General features: G+C 40.0%; 3 protein-coding genes across 6 annotated transcripts; 2 read left to right on the forward strand and 1 right to left on the reverse strand.

Moving 5' to 3' along the window:
• Positions 552 to 5136, forward strand: LOC104731619 (disease resistance-like protein CSA1). The gene is made up of 5 exons (XM_010451047.1): positions 552 to 1189; positions 1570 to 2671; positions 2749 to 3060; positions 3140 to 4192; positions 4283 to 5136. The coding sequence occupies exons 1-5, from the start codon at positions 705 to 707 to the stop codon at positions 5027 to 5029; spliced, it is 3699 nt and encodes a 1232-aa protein (XP_010449349.1). The 5' UTR covers positions 552 to 704; the 3' UTR covers positions 5030 to 5136.
• LOC104731618 (disease resistance protein RRS1-like) lies at positions 5113 to 12632 on the reverse strand. 4 transcript variants are annotated; one of them, XM_010451045.2, is made up of 13 exons: positions 12544 to 12632; positions 12373 to 12426; positions 12141 to 12266; positions 11948 to 12038; positions 11557 to 11645; positions 10169 to 11467; positions 8868 to 9945; positions 8462 to 8758; positions 7796 to 8373; positions 7208 to 7715; positions 6332 to 7122; positions 5808 to 6017; positions 5113 to 5629 (listed from the first exon to the last, which is right to left on the reverse strand). In XM_010451045.2, exons 5-11 carry the CDS (start codon positions 11565 to 11567, stop codon positions 6442 to 6444), a joined length of 4452 nt encoding a protein of 1483 aa, XP_010449347.1. In that variant the 5' UTR covers positions 11568 to 11645; positions 11948 to 12038; positions 12141 to 12266; positions 12373 to 12426; positions 12544 to 12632; the 3' UTR covers positions 5113 to 5629; positions 5808 to 6017; positions 6332 to 6441. The 4 variants fall into 4 exon arrangements, with proteins under 4 accessions (XP_010449347.1, XP_010449344.1, XP_010449346.1 ...); XM_010451042.2 differs by having other exon boundaries at positions 11948 to 12063; XM_010451044.1 differs by lacking the exon at positions 12544 to 12632 and having other exon boundaries at positions 10169 to 11434; positions 11948 to 12063; positions 12373 to 12503.
• On the forward strand, positions 12589 to 15786 carry LOC104733487 (disease resistance-like protein CSA1; the record flags this gene model as incomplete). Its single annotated transcript, XM_010453064.1, has 4 exons — positions 12589 to 13101; positions 13659 to 14760; positions 14838 to 15149; positions 15238 to 15786. Coding segments are annotated over exons 1-4 (2451 nt in total), but the record flags the coding sequence as incomplete, so codon positions are not given.

Here is a 15788-nt window from a genome sequence, read left to right on the forward strand (position 1 = left end):
CAAGACTAACTTTAAAAAACACAGGAATAAGCAGAAGATTGTTTGCTTTCAAATACTCCATGGTCGCGACAAATCCATCCAGACACTCTGTGGAACGAGCATAGTTCATCGAGAAAATAATAACAGCAACCCGAGATCTGTATAGCATCTCAGGACACCCATTCACTATGCTCCTGGTTATATCATATCTCAAAGGAGCAAAGCCACGGAGACACAACTCATTAAAGATATAGCTGATAAAGTATCTCTCCTCGGAGTCTTGGTCGTTGTCACCACCACAAGAAACGAGTAAGACAGGTTCAAACCCTGTAATGCTATGCCCGGGAAACTTTAGCTGGAGAGGAGTATCAACTTCCTCGGAGGGTGTGACTGAGTTTCCAAGAGAAGCTTCAACGCTCTCCTTCTTCTTCTTCCCGCCAGATTCACTGCGGAGGAACTCACTCAAAGCTTCCCAGCCGTCTTCCATTGATTTCGAATCTTCTTCCATTGATTTCGAGGATCGATGTGTGGTTTCTTTACAAAATTTTGGTTTCTCAGATCTTCATAAGTAAGTCAACTCCACTACTCATCCTCAACCTCCCGATATCATTTTTTTAAAAACAAACACCTACTCTGCGGAGCAAGTCAATGAATTTTTTTTTTATTGGTTTTAACCCCAAATTTGTTCTCAATCCTCATTTCCTAACCTTGAAGTTTCTTTTGCAATGGATGCTGCATCGTCCTCCAAATCGGATCCATCCCGCCGGAAATACGACGTGTTTCTCAGTTTCAGAGGTGAAGACACGCGTCATTCCTTCACTAGCTATCTCCGAGATTTTCTACGCCGGAAAGGGATCGATGCTTTCATCGATGAGAAACTCCGGCGAGGCAGCGTTCTCTCAAAACTTCTCGAGAGGATAGAGCAATCGAAGATCTCGATCGTCGTTTTCTCAGAGAACTACGCGAATTCCGTTTGGTGCTTAGAGGAACTCGCTAAGATCATCGAGTGTAAAAATACCTTCGATCAGGTGGTTTTACCGATCTTCTACAAAGTTCCGACATCTGACGTGAAGTATCAAAAGGGAAGATTCGGAGCTCCGTTCGAGAGATCCGATGAGAATTTCCCGGGATTTGAACACAGGGTTCCGGCATGGAGAGAAACCCTAAGAGCTGCTTCTGAAATCGCCGGCTATGTACTGCCGGAGAAAAGGTACCCCCTAGTCCCCTAATAATCTCGATTTTGACTTTCTGAGTTTTGATTGAACTCTGGTTTACGATTTTGGTTAGTCTCGGTTTACTGTTTTAAAAGACTAGATGTTGGGTTGAGTTTTCATTGAGTTCCCAGTCTATGATTTGGTTAGATGGGTTTGAGATTCAATTTTATTGGTTAAGCCTCGGTTTACTGTTTTATACGTACTGATACGACCTAGATATAACCACTTTGTTAGATCAGTGTTCACTATCTTAACTATGCGTCTAATGCAAGGAGACTACTTTCATGAAGGTCAATTAGTAGTCCTTATTTTCTTTCTCTTTTTTTCTGTTTATTTGTTACAATTATTTCCTTATTATTGATGATACATTTGGCAGCCCGGAGTGTGAGTTCGTTGACAAAATTGCCAAAGAAACGTTCAAGATTCTAAACAAGTTGTCTCCATCTGAAATTCAAGGTCTTCCGGGGATTGAATCGCGTGTGATGGAACTGGAAAACATGATGTGTTTTGAAGAAAAGACTTGTGTGCGAGTTGTTGGAGTTCTTGGGATGGCTGGGATTGGTAAGACAACTGTTGCAGATTGTGTGTATAAGCGAAACTACGGTCACTTTGATGGTTACTGCTTTCTTGCAAATATTCACAATGAGTCAAAACTACATGGAGTAGACCATTTGCAGCAGAAACTCCTCCGTAAGCTATTAGATGAAGACAATCTTGATGTTGGAGCTCCTGAAGGAGCACACGAAGCCTTGAAGGATCGTCTTAGGAATAAGAAAAATTTTATTGTGCTCGACGATGTGACTAACGAAAACCAAATCAGACTTCTTATTGGGAAAGGGGGAAAGGAGCTGTACCGAGAAGGAACTCGGATTGTTATAACAACAAGGGACAAGAAACTGCTAGAGAATGTTGTGAATGAAACATATGTGGTTCCTAGATTGAGCGGAAGAGAAGCTTTGGAGCTCTTCTGCTTGAGTGCATTTTCTAGTAATCTCTGCGCTACAGCCGAGCTCATGGATCTATCAAACAAGTTTGTGGATTATTCTAAAGGGCATCCATTAGCTCTGAAATTGTTAGGTTCTGACCTATGCCAGAGAGATAATTTATATTGGATTAGGAAATTGGAGAGACTGCAGAGAAGACCAGATGGAAAGATTCAAGAAGTCTTGAAAATGAGTTATGAAGAACTATGTCCGGAAGAACAGAGCATATTTCTAGATGTTGCTTGCTTCTTTAGATCAGAAAAGTTGGATTTTGTTTCGATGATTCTGAGCACTTACCATATTGATGCTTCTAATGTGATAAATGACCTTGTTGACAAGTGCTTGATAACCGTTTCAAATAAGCGGCTTGAGATGCATGACTTACTGCTGACGATGGGGAGGGAAATTGGCTACGAATCATACATCAAAGAGGCAGGTAACCGCGGTCGGTTATGGGAGAAGGAAGATATTTGTCGCGTTTTAAAGTATAAAACGGTGAGCCATGATGTTGTATTTTGTTCTTAAGAATGTGATTCTTCTACTGTAGTTTTTCTTAACTTTCTGTTTTCCAGGGGACTGCAGAAATTAGGGGCATCTTCTTGGATATGTCTAACGTAGAAAGCATGAAGCTAAGTGCTAATATTTTCACGAGAATGTTGAGTCTCAAATTCCTGAAAATCTACAATTCTCATTGCTCCAAGTGGTGTGAAAACCATTGTAGATTTCGTTTTCCGAGTGGGCTTGATTGCTTTCCAGATGAGTTGGTGTATCTCCACTGGCAGGGGTACCCTCTGGAGTATCTGCCAGAGAACTTTAACCCGAAGAAACTCATTGATCTTAGTCTTCGTTATAGCAGCATTAAGCAACTATGGGAAGATGAGAAGGTTAGCGGTAAATTCTCCCATTATACTATAGTGTGATGCTGTGATCAAGTATGTGATTATTAAATTATTTATCTTGCAGAACACAGGAGAGTTAAGGTGGGTTGATCTCAGCTACTCGAAAGACTTACTGAATCTATCTGGCTTGTTGGAAGCTCGTAAACTCGAGAGATTAAATCTTGAATGCTGTACAAGTTTAACCAAATGTTCATCAATCCAGCACATGGACAGTCTTGTTTCACTGAATCTCAGAGATTGCATAAACCTCAAGCGTCTTCCAAAGAGTATAAATCTGAAATTTTTGAAGGTTCTTGTCCTTAGTGGCTGTTCAAAACTCAAGAAATTCCCAACTATTTCAGATAACATAGAATCTTTACATCTGGATGGCACAGCAGTAAAAAGAGTTCCTGAATCCATAGAGAGTCTCCTGAAACTTGCTGTGTTAAATCTAAAGAAATGTTGCAGGTTGATGCATCTTCCTGACACTCTTTGCAAACTCAAGTCTCTAAAAGAACTGATTCTCTCTGGCTGTTCAAAGCTAGAGAGTTTTCCGGATATTCATGAAGACATGGGAAGCTTAGAGATTCTGCTCATTGATGATACAGCCATTAAACAAACTCCCAGAAAAATGTGTATGAGTAATCTCAAGATGTTTTCGTTTGATGGATCTAAAGTCCAAGATTTCAGGGGTTTGGAATTGCTGCCTTTCTCAGGCTGCTCTCAGTTATCAGACATGTATCTCACAGATTGTAATCTGTACAAGTTGCCGGACAACTTTAGCTGCTTATCCTCGCTGCAGTCTCTATGCTTGAGCAAAAACAATATCGAGAATCTACCAGGAAGCATTAAGAAACTTCATCATCTCAAGTCTCTTTACTTGAAGCATTGTCAAAAGCTCATCTCACTGCCAGTGCTTCCATCAAATCTGCAGTACTTGGATGCTCATGGCTGTATCTCACTTGAAACAGTAGCTAAACCTATGACGCTTCTTGTGATAGCTGAAAAGACCCATTCTACTTTTGTATTCACAGATTGCTTCAAGCTAAACCGAGATGCACAAGAAAATATTGTGGCTCATACTCAACTCAAGAGTCAAATACTGGTGAATGGATCTCTTCAACGTAATCATCATAAGGTCCAATATTTGTTTGCTCTTATATTACACACCAGTGTCATTTCCTATAACATGTCTTTCTTAAATGGGTTTTTCGTTTTATCATTTCAGGAACTAGTTTTGGAACTTTTAGCTGCAGTAAGCTTTCCAGGAAATGATTTGCCATTATGGTTCCGCCATCAGAGAATGGGATCTTCAATGGAAATCAACCTGCCTCCACACTGGTGCGACGATAAATTCATCGGACTTTCTCTCTGCACTGTTGTCTCTTTCAAGGACTATGAAGATAAAACCAGCCGGTTCTCGGTAATATGCAAGTGCAAGTTTAGAAACAAAGACGGTCATTCCATCAGCTTTACTTGCAATCTTGGAGGATGGACTGAGTCATCTGGATTATCAAGCCACGAAGAACCAAGACGACTTAGCTCTGATCATGTGTTCATCAGTTATAACAACTGTTTCCACGCCAAGAATATCCATGATCTCAATAGATGTTGTAACACCACCGCTTCATTCAAATTCTTTGTTACTGATGGCAAAACCAAAAAAATGCTAGATTGCTGTGAGGTGGTGAAATGTGGTATGGACTTTTTTTATACACTCGACGAGAGTGATTATAGATTGCAGGGGTTAAAAGAGAAAAACCTCGAGAAAGCGGTGTCTGGAAAAGAAACAGATCTCAATGAAACCACCAACGATGAAGATGTTTTGGCCAAGAGAGGCCGTTTCTGTGTACAAGAAGAAGAGCTACTGAACAAGAAAAGAACAAAGGAAGAAATCACTTTTTCTGATCATGAGTGTTCTGTAACTTCTGTTCTTAGTTGCATGGAGCCAACAAAGCCAAATCTCTGTAATTAACTAATTGTAGAGAGCTTATTTGGCACGATGAGTCGATGAGTGGTATCAGACATAGGTTGTTCATCCTTAAAAGAGTAATGATATATGACCAAAAGTAATATCTTTTATCCCTCTTTCTCATACATACGGCTACTTTGAACTTTGACGTATTAATTAGTACCTCACTTCTGACTATAGTTTCATCTCTGCTCATGTACGACTAACTTTCACCTTTATAATACAAATGATGCTTGCGAGTTGAGATAATTAAACACGACTTATATTGATTCCCGCATTACCAATCATCAACCAACGACTTATATGGATCTTACACGACTTTCTTCCTGGTCTGTATCAATGACGCCTTTACCAGCGGTTGCTTGTCTTGCCTCAGACACAGTCATTTGGCTTTCTCAGTTGATGTTTCTAGAAGCTTATCCGACGGTAGACTCAAGAATGCAGATCCAAATGAATCAAATCTCAGCATATCCATGTGCGGACTCTTGGAAGGAATGGAACATGCGTTCTTCTAGTACGTTAACACCCACATAGGATGTTAAAACGGACAGGACTCATGACGCTGTTTCTTCTGCCAATATATAATTTGCGCACACGTTATTCCTATCATAAGAGATGAAACGAATCCAGTAAGTAAAGGATCACGCACCCACACAGAAGCTGAGATAAGAACAGACATCAAGTTTTAACTTCATTGGACCAGTTTCAAGCTAGTACGGATGCGTTTTTGTCATTAACTTGAACAAGATGCATTGGTGGATAGCTTTCTGAAGTGGCTTACCGGCCATCGTGGGAAACCTATGGGGGTTTAGTAAATCTCAGGGACAGGGGTTTCTCAGTCACAGATGATTAAATTTCTTCACAAACACTATCACATTTACGCTCTCCCGTGCTCATGTAATATGCGTATTCAGGTTGCCCGGGTCTTTCTGGGAAAATATTTCCTCGAGGCAATCCACAAAAAAGACCTGTAAGAGGCATCAAGCTGAACCTGCAAATTGAAGCTATTTGGTTTAGAAGAGGAGAGACGTCTTTTAACCACTAAGAAATGTCATTTGAAATATATCAAATCTGTCAACTCAAGATAACTGAATGCTTTCTCAGTAAGAACCCAAAAAAAAAGGCAAAAGAAGAAGAGAACATCAGTTATTGAAGAGCCAGAAGCATTATATAACAAAAAACTACAAATACTAACATGTTACCAAATAATACAAACAAATCAACATCAAATCAGTTTGATTGAATTAAAAGTGACATCAGAAGCCTACTATCATGTACTTGCCAATGAACGTTTCAGATGTTTACCTCTGCAAGGTTTGTAGTCTAGAGACTGGTAAATCCCTCCCCCCAAACTGGTTAATGGTTAGAGGTGGGATCAACTGGTGCCTTACAAAGTCACATGGGCACCCTCACCTTTAGACTTGTTTGGGATTGATTGAAGGCCTAGTATGGGATATGTTCTTCTTATCAGAGACACTATTTTCCCTTTTCCTTTTTCTCAAGTTTAGGATAACAGATTCAATAACTCTCTTCAAACGACATCTCTTATATGGTGGTGCCAGATGCTCCACGCTTGAAATCTCCTCTAAATTCATTGAAGAGGGACGCTTTGCGCCATGGGTCTTATCACATGTTGTCGTGGTAATTAAATACACTGCGCATCTTTTCACCGTGCAGCTATCATCTAGAAGTTTGTTCTTCCAATTGACAGGATGGAATTCGAAGGTAAGCCAACCGGCCAGGAAATCATGGTCAATTCCATCAGCAGGATGCATTTTCGCATTGCCAAAAACAAACATATGATCCTTCCGAACAGTGGGAGCTTCCTTTGGAGCCCAGCAATGGAAAATTCTCTCTAATCTAGGTGAAAGGTCTCTTCTGGCTTTCCTGCATATGCACTTGATGCCAAAACCAGCAACATTGCGATAATTATCCCGAAATTCAACTACTACAGATAAAGTAAAGCCTGAGAGAGACCTAAGCATGCCAGGGGTTAGCTCTATCATCACAGATGAACCAGCTCTAAAATTAAATGAGAACTCGTGACCCGCATAGGCAGGTATACAGATGCTGAATGCAAGCGGGTTGTTGTGTTCCTGTTCCAGTGAAGCAAAAAAAAAAGAAAAAAGAAGTATCAAATATGTGAAAAGTGCATGAGAGAGAGAGAGAGAGGGAAAATACCTGTTGATGCCCCTTGGCCATGACTTCAACACTATCTAGAGCTCTTTTCATATACTTTCTGAAAACTTCTGGGGACAGCGCAAAGCAATTACTGAATGTGTAGTGCCTTGGAAACTGCTCTAAGCTTATAGACTTAAGAGCCACACAACCATGTGCATTCAAAAATTTTAGACTACTGGGAAGCTCTGGTAATGATGTGAGGTTTTTACAATGGCGTAATCTGAGGTTGTGTAGTTTACGAAGCTCCTTAATGCTTTCAGGAATTTGGCTAAACGAGTTTCCACCAAGATCCAGTGCCTTCAATGAAGTAAGCCGGCATAACTCGTCAGTTATATCCACCAGGTACGACTTACACAGAAACAAAGTTACTAAGGCATTTAATCTTGACGCCAATGAGTGTAGAATTGATGAGGGTAACGGAGTGATAGTGACCCATGGCCAGCTTTCTTGTGGTATTCCCTTGCTTGATAGATATTCAAATGCCGATAAAATTTCTTCTACAACATCTCTGTTGAAACAAGTACTGTTAAATATCTGATCTTAGTTGCAAATTTTTTAAGGTTCATAAGAGTTTTAGAGCCATCTAACCTTGATTCTTGCATAGCAGAGTGAAGTTTTAACGGCACATATTCTTCAGTGGTTATCTTTCTTTGAAGACGTTGTGAATCTCGTAGAAAGAATGTGTCAGGAATTGGAAGATTTCTTAGATTTGAACAGCCAGACAGCTTAAGTGTCACAATGACTTTCAAATTACTTATACCCGGTGGCAGGTGCTGAAGTCTTTTACAATTCTCCAGATCTAATGTAACAAGTCTAGTGAGCTCGTCGATTGATGGTGGCATTTCTCTAATAGCAGTACCAGCTAGATATAGCTCTTTCAGGTTTGGTGAGAAATCATGAAGGTCCTCAAGATCTGAGCAGCCAGATAGATTAAGAACTTCAAGAGATTCCAGATGAACCGTGGCAGGCATAATCCGCAAATGAGAACAATCTTTCAGACTCAAGAAAGTAAGCTTGTGATGATGAAGAATAGATGAGTTGACTTTAACCAGACTCGTACATCCTTCAAGATCAATATGCTCAAGGTTCTTCGCCTTTGAAAGCCTTGGGAATTTATTCAACTGTCGGGAGTGACTCAAAATAATCCGATTTAGCTTCTCAAGATTCTGTTTACAAACACGAACAACCAAAATGAGTATTCAGGTACTGGTTATTACTTCATGTATGCAACGCAATAATAATGTAAAGACATACCTTTGTTCCTTTCCATAGCTTTGTCATGTTGCTATATGGCATGTTCAATTCTACTAGATTTTTAGGATTGAAGTTCCGAGGTAAAGATCCTAGAGGATATCTTTCCCAGTGTAGTAGCCGTAGCTCATCAGACAAAGAGTAAAGGCCTTCACGTAAACAAACTTTGCAATCGTTTTCAGAAGTTGGACAGTGGATCTTGAGCAATCTAAGTCTATGCATCCTCTCAAATACAGCAGGACTCAACTCAAATGACAAGCCAGACATATCCAGAAATATGCCTTCTATTGCTTCTGTTCCCTGAAGAAAAAGGGAAAATAAGATGAGAAACATTTTACTGAAGAAATGAACATAGGCAGCAATCTATAGTTACAGTGAGAATAACAATTATAAATTTTGTAAGACTTACTGTTTTGTTTGTCAGCACATCAGCAATGTCATTAGAATCCCACAATCTGGTACGCTTGCCTGCCGCTTCGTATTCTTGGCAAACAACAAATCGACCCATGTCTTGAAAAAAATTAGGCATTTCTAACTTATTGTCTACAAGGCTAATGAGAGACTCATCAATCAAAGCATGGACTCCTAAATCTGTGAAAAAACCACAACCATCAAGGATTTTCACCACATAATCTTTATTCTCCCCTCTGAAAAAACATGCCAGGTCCAAAAATATATCCTTCTCGTTGTCATGTAGTTCATTAAAACTATTTCGAAATGCATCCTGAATCTCGATTGGAGGATGTTGACGCAATCTTCTAAGATGTTGCTTCTCATCATTAATACATTGCTTTTGTAAAGCCGAACATAAGACTCGCAGAGCCAATGGAATGCCACTAGCATAGTTCAACACCTCCGAGATCAATGACCTCCTTGCCTTCCATTTTTGTTCAGTGGCAAACTGGCAGCAAAGGCAATATGATTCATACTCGGATAGCTTCGGAATTTCGTAAAGCTCGTTGGCCTTACACTGTACAAGAACTTGTCTATTCCTAGATGTTAAGATGATTGTATGTCCACCAGAAAACCAACCAAAACCTCCAACCACGACTTCTGCATCTCTAACATTACTCACACCATCAAGAACAATGAGAATCTTTTTATCAAGAAACCTATTCCTTGTGAAACTTATTTTTGTATCATATGTGTCTATAAAAACTCTTTCTTCCCCAAAGATTTTTGAGAAGAAATCATCACGCAGATGACTCAACCCTTTTGTTTGACACATTAGATGCAAGTCTGGCAGAAAGTAACTCAGGTCATATCTCTGAGCTTGCGTTCTATATATTTCTCTTGTGATAGCCGTTTTCCCTATACCAGCCATACCCCAAAGTCCAACAATCTGTGGGGCTGAAGGTTGATGACAATGTATTAATGGCAAGATACTCCCTAATAGAAGCTTGATTCCAATTAGGTTCCTGCCGGCTTCAAAACCAATCAACAAGCTGACATCTCTTACAATAATCTTGGCAAGCATACACTCATCCCTGCGCAAGAAAAGAAAAAAAGAACACCAGACAAAATTTAATTAGCCAAACAACCTTCTTTATAAATGCTCTATCCAATGGCAAATATGTTAAGACAAATCACTAAATGGATTTCCTTGTTAATTAAGCATGTGTGCTCTAGTATATACTCCCGACAAATGTTCACAGAGGAAAACCATAGACATGTAAAATGGCGTAATAGGAGAAGAGAGAAATCAATTACCCCTTTATATACTGCTTTCCATTGTAGACAAATAATTTATTCATGGCCTTCCTCCATTTATGAACTTCGAATGCATGTACTGAATTCTCAAAAGAGCCAGGAATTACATTAAAAAACACAGGCAGAAGCGCAAGGTTGATTGCTTCTAAATGGCCCATGATCACTGTGAATTTAGCCAGGCACTCTCTGGAACGAGCATAGTTCATCGTGATAATCATAATACAAACACGTGATCTGTATAGCGTATCCGGATCCCCAGTCATTGTGCTCCTGTCTAGATCATAGCTACAAGTGGTGAAGCCACGCCGACATAACTCATTATAGATGCAGCTGATGAAGTATGTCTCCTCAGAGTCTTGGTTTTTACCACAAGAAATTACTAATATAGGGTCAGACCCTGTAATGCTATGCTCAGGCAATCCTTGCTGAAAAGGAATTTCCACTTCCTTGAGTTTCTCTCTCAATTCTAGCTTCATTTTGGATGTAGCCGGTGATGTTGGATTCAGAGCTGCACTCTGAGAAGAACTTGCGGGAGCAGCGCCAGCGTTGTGCCTTCTGCAGCCAATGAAGAACTTGCTGCTATCCATACGGTGTCGTTGGAAGAAAACAGAATCTCCAACACTAAGCTGATTTTCCTTAACGTACCTGCTCCAACCTCTGGTAAATTCACACTGACTCCCGATGTTGTGGTATGAGTAGCCAAACAGCCATCCTTTGCCATCCTGGTCCTCAAATCGAATGAGGCTCTCGGTACCTCCCTGGAAGTTGGTGAAGGGAAAGTAATTCCTGGCGTCCTCATCGGTGATGATGAGAGAGTCAACGTTATCAACATCGTTGGTTTTCAAACGCATCTCAAAGAGATCCTCCTTGGTATGGTGACTGAGCATGTTCTTGAAAAATTCTTTTTGACTAGTCTGTTCTTCCGCAAGCTCCATCAAGAATGTTCTTACAATTTGGCTGTCAAAAGGATTTTCGTTGTGGCTTCCTAATATTCTTTTGAAGGTGTCGCCGCTGACGCTTCTAACGACGGCTTCAACTTTGTCAGAGGGCATGCGCCGGAGAAATTCAACGGCGTCATTGGCAGTGCAGTCAGATAAAGAACGCGGAGGTTTGCTGTTTTTGAGAAATTCAAAGAAAGCTTTTAATTCTTCGAATGGGTCCCTACAGCCAACATCTGCGGCTTCGAATTTTTCGTCATCGGTTATCCCTGAACCAGAACAACTATGGCTTATCGGAGAAGTCACCTCTTTTAGGTTGATTACATCCCTGTAATGAACAAGGACAATATGCTCGTATTCCCTGATATAATGAAGCAATAAACTTTATGTTCACTTTTGAGAAATAAACAGGAGTAACGTATATACACATAGTATGAGTACATGACTCACGGATCTAACATCCAGTAGATACGCCTCTGAAAAGTGGGACTGTGCTCTCCATGCGCATAATAACAATTCAAAGCATCAACGTTTCCCACCTGTTCACAAACACGTCGATCAAGAGTTATTAACAACCTTAAGAACAACATAACTTAAGTTGCAAACACACAAAATCTTGGAGACTGGCATAGTCATTAATAACGTTAAGAAAAAACAAATCTAAAGTTGCAAAAGACGATATTTGGAGATTGGAATAGTCATAACAACTAGCAAATTATCTAAAATCATGATAGAAAACCTTGTCATGATGATAACATGTAAGAGTATGATACTAACATCCAAGAGCATTTGAGCAACAATGTGAGAAGTCTATGAGATCATAGTTGAGTATCCCTGGTACCTTAAGTCGTTCGTGTGCTTCTGCAATAGCTCTACCATCCTTTTTTCTCCGCCATTGATGGCCATCTTTACGGAAGAATTTAAGAACCTTTCTATTGAAAAGAAACAAAGACCCACCTGTGAGAGACATGAGTTTAAGAAAATTGATTAAATCAAAACCAAACCAGTAAAGTCAGAAAGAAAGTCAAACTTACTTGTAGGCCTTTGAGGTGCCGTATGTGTAAGCGTCAATCTTTCATGATTCTGCAATATGAACAGCACCTCAGGAGGTTTCAACCACCGGATCTGAGCTTCTTGATACAGAGTAGTAATTTCATATTCTGAGAAAAAACAAAAGGTTTTAAACAATCATTACTCATCGAAATACACAAAGTTTGATACTTTCGAGGCAAAAGAGGAAAATGGAGAAACCCTCAACAAACTCACCGGATTGCATAGCCATTGGGGATGAGATATGGTCGACTTGAGGTAGTAATAAACCTATTCAAAGACAGAGATGAGTCGCTAAACCAGTAGGAACGACAAAGAAGACGAAGAAAGGATAAATACAAAACAAATAAAATAAGCATTAGACTTTGACCCACTAAGAAGACTCACACTGTTCACATTCAATCGTATCTTCGACTCATTTTACAACCTCAACTCCTAACCCACTCATTTAATTTCCATGGCTGCTTCTTCATCTTCCTCCGCGTCGGATCCATCCCGCCGGCAATACGACGTGTTTCTCAGTTTCCGAGGCGCAGACACGCGCCACTCCTTCACTTGCTATCTCCGCGATTTTCTCCGCCGGAAAGGGATCGATGCTTTCATCGATGAGGAACTTCGGCGAGGCAACGATCTCTCCAAACTTCTCGAAAGGATCGAGCAATCGAAGATCTCGATCGTCGTTTTCTCAGAGAACTACGCGAATTCTGCTTGGTGTTTAGAGGAACTCGCGAAGATCATGGACTGTAAAAAGACCTTCGATCAGGTGGTTTTACCGGTCTTCTACAAAGTTCCGACATGTGACGTGAGGTATCAAACGGGGAGTTTCGGAGCTCCGTTCAAGAGATCTGAAGAGGTTTTCCAGGGATTTGAACACAGAGTTCCGGCATGGAAGGATGCCCTGACCGCTGCTTCTCAAATCGCCGGCTACGTTTTGCCGGAGAGAAGGTACCTAAACGATTTGACTTTGGTTTTGAGTTCTAAAAGAATTCCGGTTTAAGATATGGTTAAGTATCGGTTTATTGTTTTAGAGGATGTTGGGTTGAATATTAATAAAATTCCGGTTTAGTAATTGGTTGAGCCTCGGTTTACAGTGTAAATAGATTTTGGGTTGAGATGTAATTGAATTCCGATTTAGTAATTGGTTAAGCCACGGTTTACTGGTTAAGCCACTTCTTGAGTAAAATCATCACTATCTTGTTTACTGTGTTGCAGCGCAGCAAATTTTAAAAATGTCTAAATTATGTTTCATTGCATTAAAGGAATAAAAAACCAGAACTAATTGGTCTCTAGTTTCATGAAATTTGTATAGCATTGTACTATTTTTGTTGGTATTCATTAATGTAGAACCGTAAGAGAGTTCTTCATACCAAATTTATGTGCTTTGTGTTGTGTCTCACTGCTTCTCATATTCTAATGAAGCCAATTATTTCATGGAGATCAATCATTTGCCTTTTTTCGTTTACTTTGAAACTTATCCTGATAAAAAATGATGCATTTGGCAGCCCGGAGTGTGAGTTTGTAGACAAAATTGCCAAGGAAACGTTCAAGGTTCTAAACAAGATGTCTCCATCTGAAATTCAAGGTCTTCCAGGGATTGAATCGCGTGTGATGGAACTTGAAAAGATAATGTGTTTCGAAGAAAAGACTTGTGTGCGAGTTGTTGGAGTTCTTGGGATGGCTGGGATTGGTAAGACAACTGTTGCAGATTGTGTTTACAAGCGAAACTATGGCCACTATGATGGTTACTGCTTCCTTGCAAATATTCACAATGAGTCAAAACTAAGTGGAGTAGATCATTTGCAGCAGAAGCTCCTCCGTAAGTTATTAGATGAAGACAATCTTGATGTTGGAGCTCCTGAAGGAGCACATGAAGCCTTAAAGGACCGCCTTCGAAACAAAAAGCTGTTAATTGTGCTTGACAATGTGGCTAACGAGAATCAAATTAGACTTCTTATTGGGGGAGAGGGACAAGAGCTGTACAGAGAAGGAACTCGGATTGTTATAACAACAAGGGACAAGAAACTTTTAGAGAAGATTGTGAACGAAACATATGTAGTTCCTAGATTAAGCGGAAGAGAGTCTTTGGAGCTTTTCTGCTTGAATGCATTTTCTAGTCATCTCTGCGCTACAGCCGAGTTCATGGATCTATCAAACAAGTTTGTGGATTATTCTAAAGGGCATCCATTAGCTCTGAAATTGTTAGGTTCTGATCTTTGTCAACGAGATAAGTTATATTGGATTAGGAAATTGGAGAGACTGCAGAGAAGACCAGATGGAAAGATTCAAGAAGTCTTGAAAATGAGTTATGAGGAACTATGTCCGGAAGAACAGAGCATATTTCTGGATGTTGCTTGCTTTTTTAGATCAGAAAAGTTGGATTTTGTTTCAAGGATTCTGAGCACTTACCACATTGATGCTTCTAATGTGATAAATGATCTTATTGACAAGTGCTTGGTAACTGTCTCGGATAACCGGCTGGAGATGCATGACCTACTGCTTACGATGGGGAAGGAAATTGGTTATGAATCATCCATCAAAGAGGCAGGTAAGCGTGGTAGGTTATGGGACCAAGAAGATATTTGTCGCGTTTTGAAGTATAAAACGGTGAGCCAAAATGTTTCATTTTGTTATTACGAATGTGATTCTTCTACTGTAGTTTTTCTGAACTTTTTCTTTTCCAGGGGACTGCAGAAATTAGGGGGATCTTCTTGGATATGTCTAATGTAGAAAGCATGAAGCTAAGTGCTGATATTTTCACGAGAATGTTGAGTCTCAAATTCCTGAAAATCTACAATTCCAATTGTTCCAAGTGGTGTGAAAACCATTGTAGATTTCGTTTCCCGGGTGGGCTTGATTGCTTTCCAGATGAGCTGGTGTATATCCACTGGCAGGGGTACCCTTTGGAGTATCTGCCATTGAACTTCAACCCGAAGAAACTCATTGATCTTAGTCTTCGTTATAGCAGCATTAAGCAACTATGGGAAGATGAGAAGGTTAGCGGTGAATTCTTTCATTTTATCAGATTATACTACAGTGTGATGCTGGATCAAGTATGTGATTATTAAATTATTTGTCTTGCAGAACACAGGAGAGTTAAGGTGGGTTGATCTCAGCTACTCGAAAGATTTACTGAATTTATCTGGCTTGTTGGAAGCTCGTAAACTCGAGAGATTAAATCTTGAATGCTGTACAAGTTTAGCCAAATGTTCATCAATCCAGCACATGGACAGTCTTGTTTCGCTGAATCTCAGAGATTGCATAAACCTCAAGCGTCTTCCAAAGAGTATTAATCTGAAATTTTTGAAGGTTCTTGTCCTTAGTGGCTGTTCAAAACTCAAGAAATTCCCAACTATTTCAGATAACATAGAATCTTTACATCTGGATGGTACAGCAGTAAAAAGAGTTCCTGAATCCATAGAGAGTCTCCTGAAACTTGCTGTGTTAAATCTAAAGAAATGTTGCAGGTTGATGCATCTTCCTGACACTCTTTGCAAACTCAAGTCTCTAAAAGAACTGATTCTCTCTGGCTGTTCAAAGCTAGAGAGTTTTCCGGATATTCATGAAGACATGGGAAGCTTAGAGATTCTGCTCATTGATGATACAGCCATTAAACAAACTCCCAGAAAAATGTG

Source organism: Camelina sativa, chromosome 12 (assembly GCF_000633955.1).
Source record: "Camelina sativa cultivar DH55 chromosome 12, Cs, whole genome shotgun sequence".
NCBI classification, from domain to species: Eukaryota; Viridiplantae; Streptophyta; class Magnoliopsida; order Brassicales; family Brassicaceae; genus Camelina; species Camelina sativa.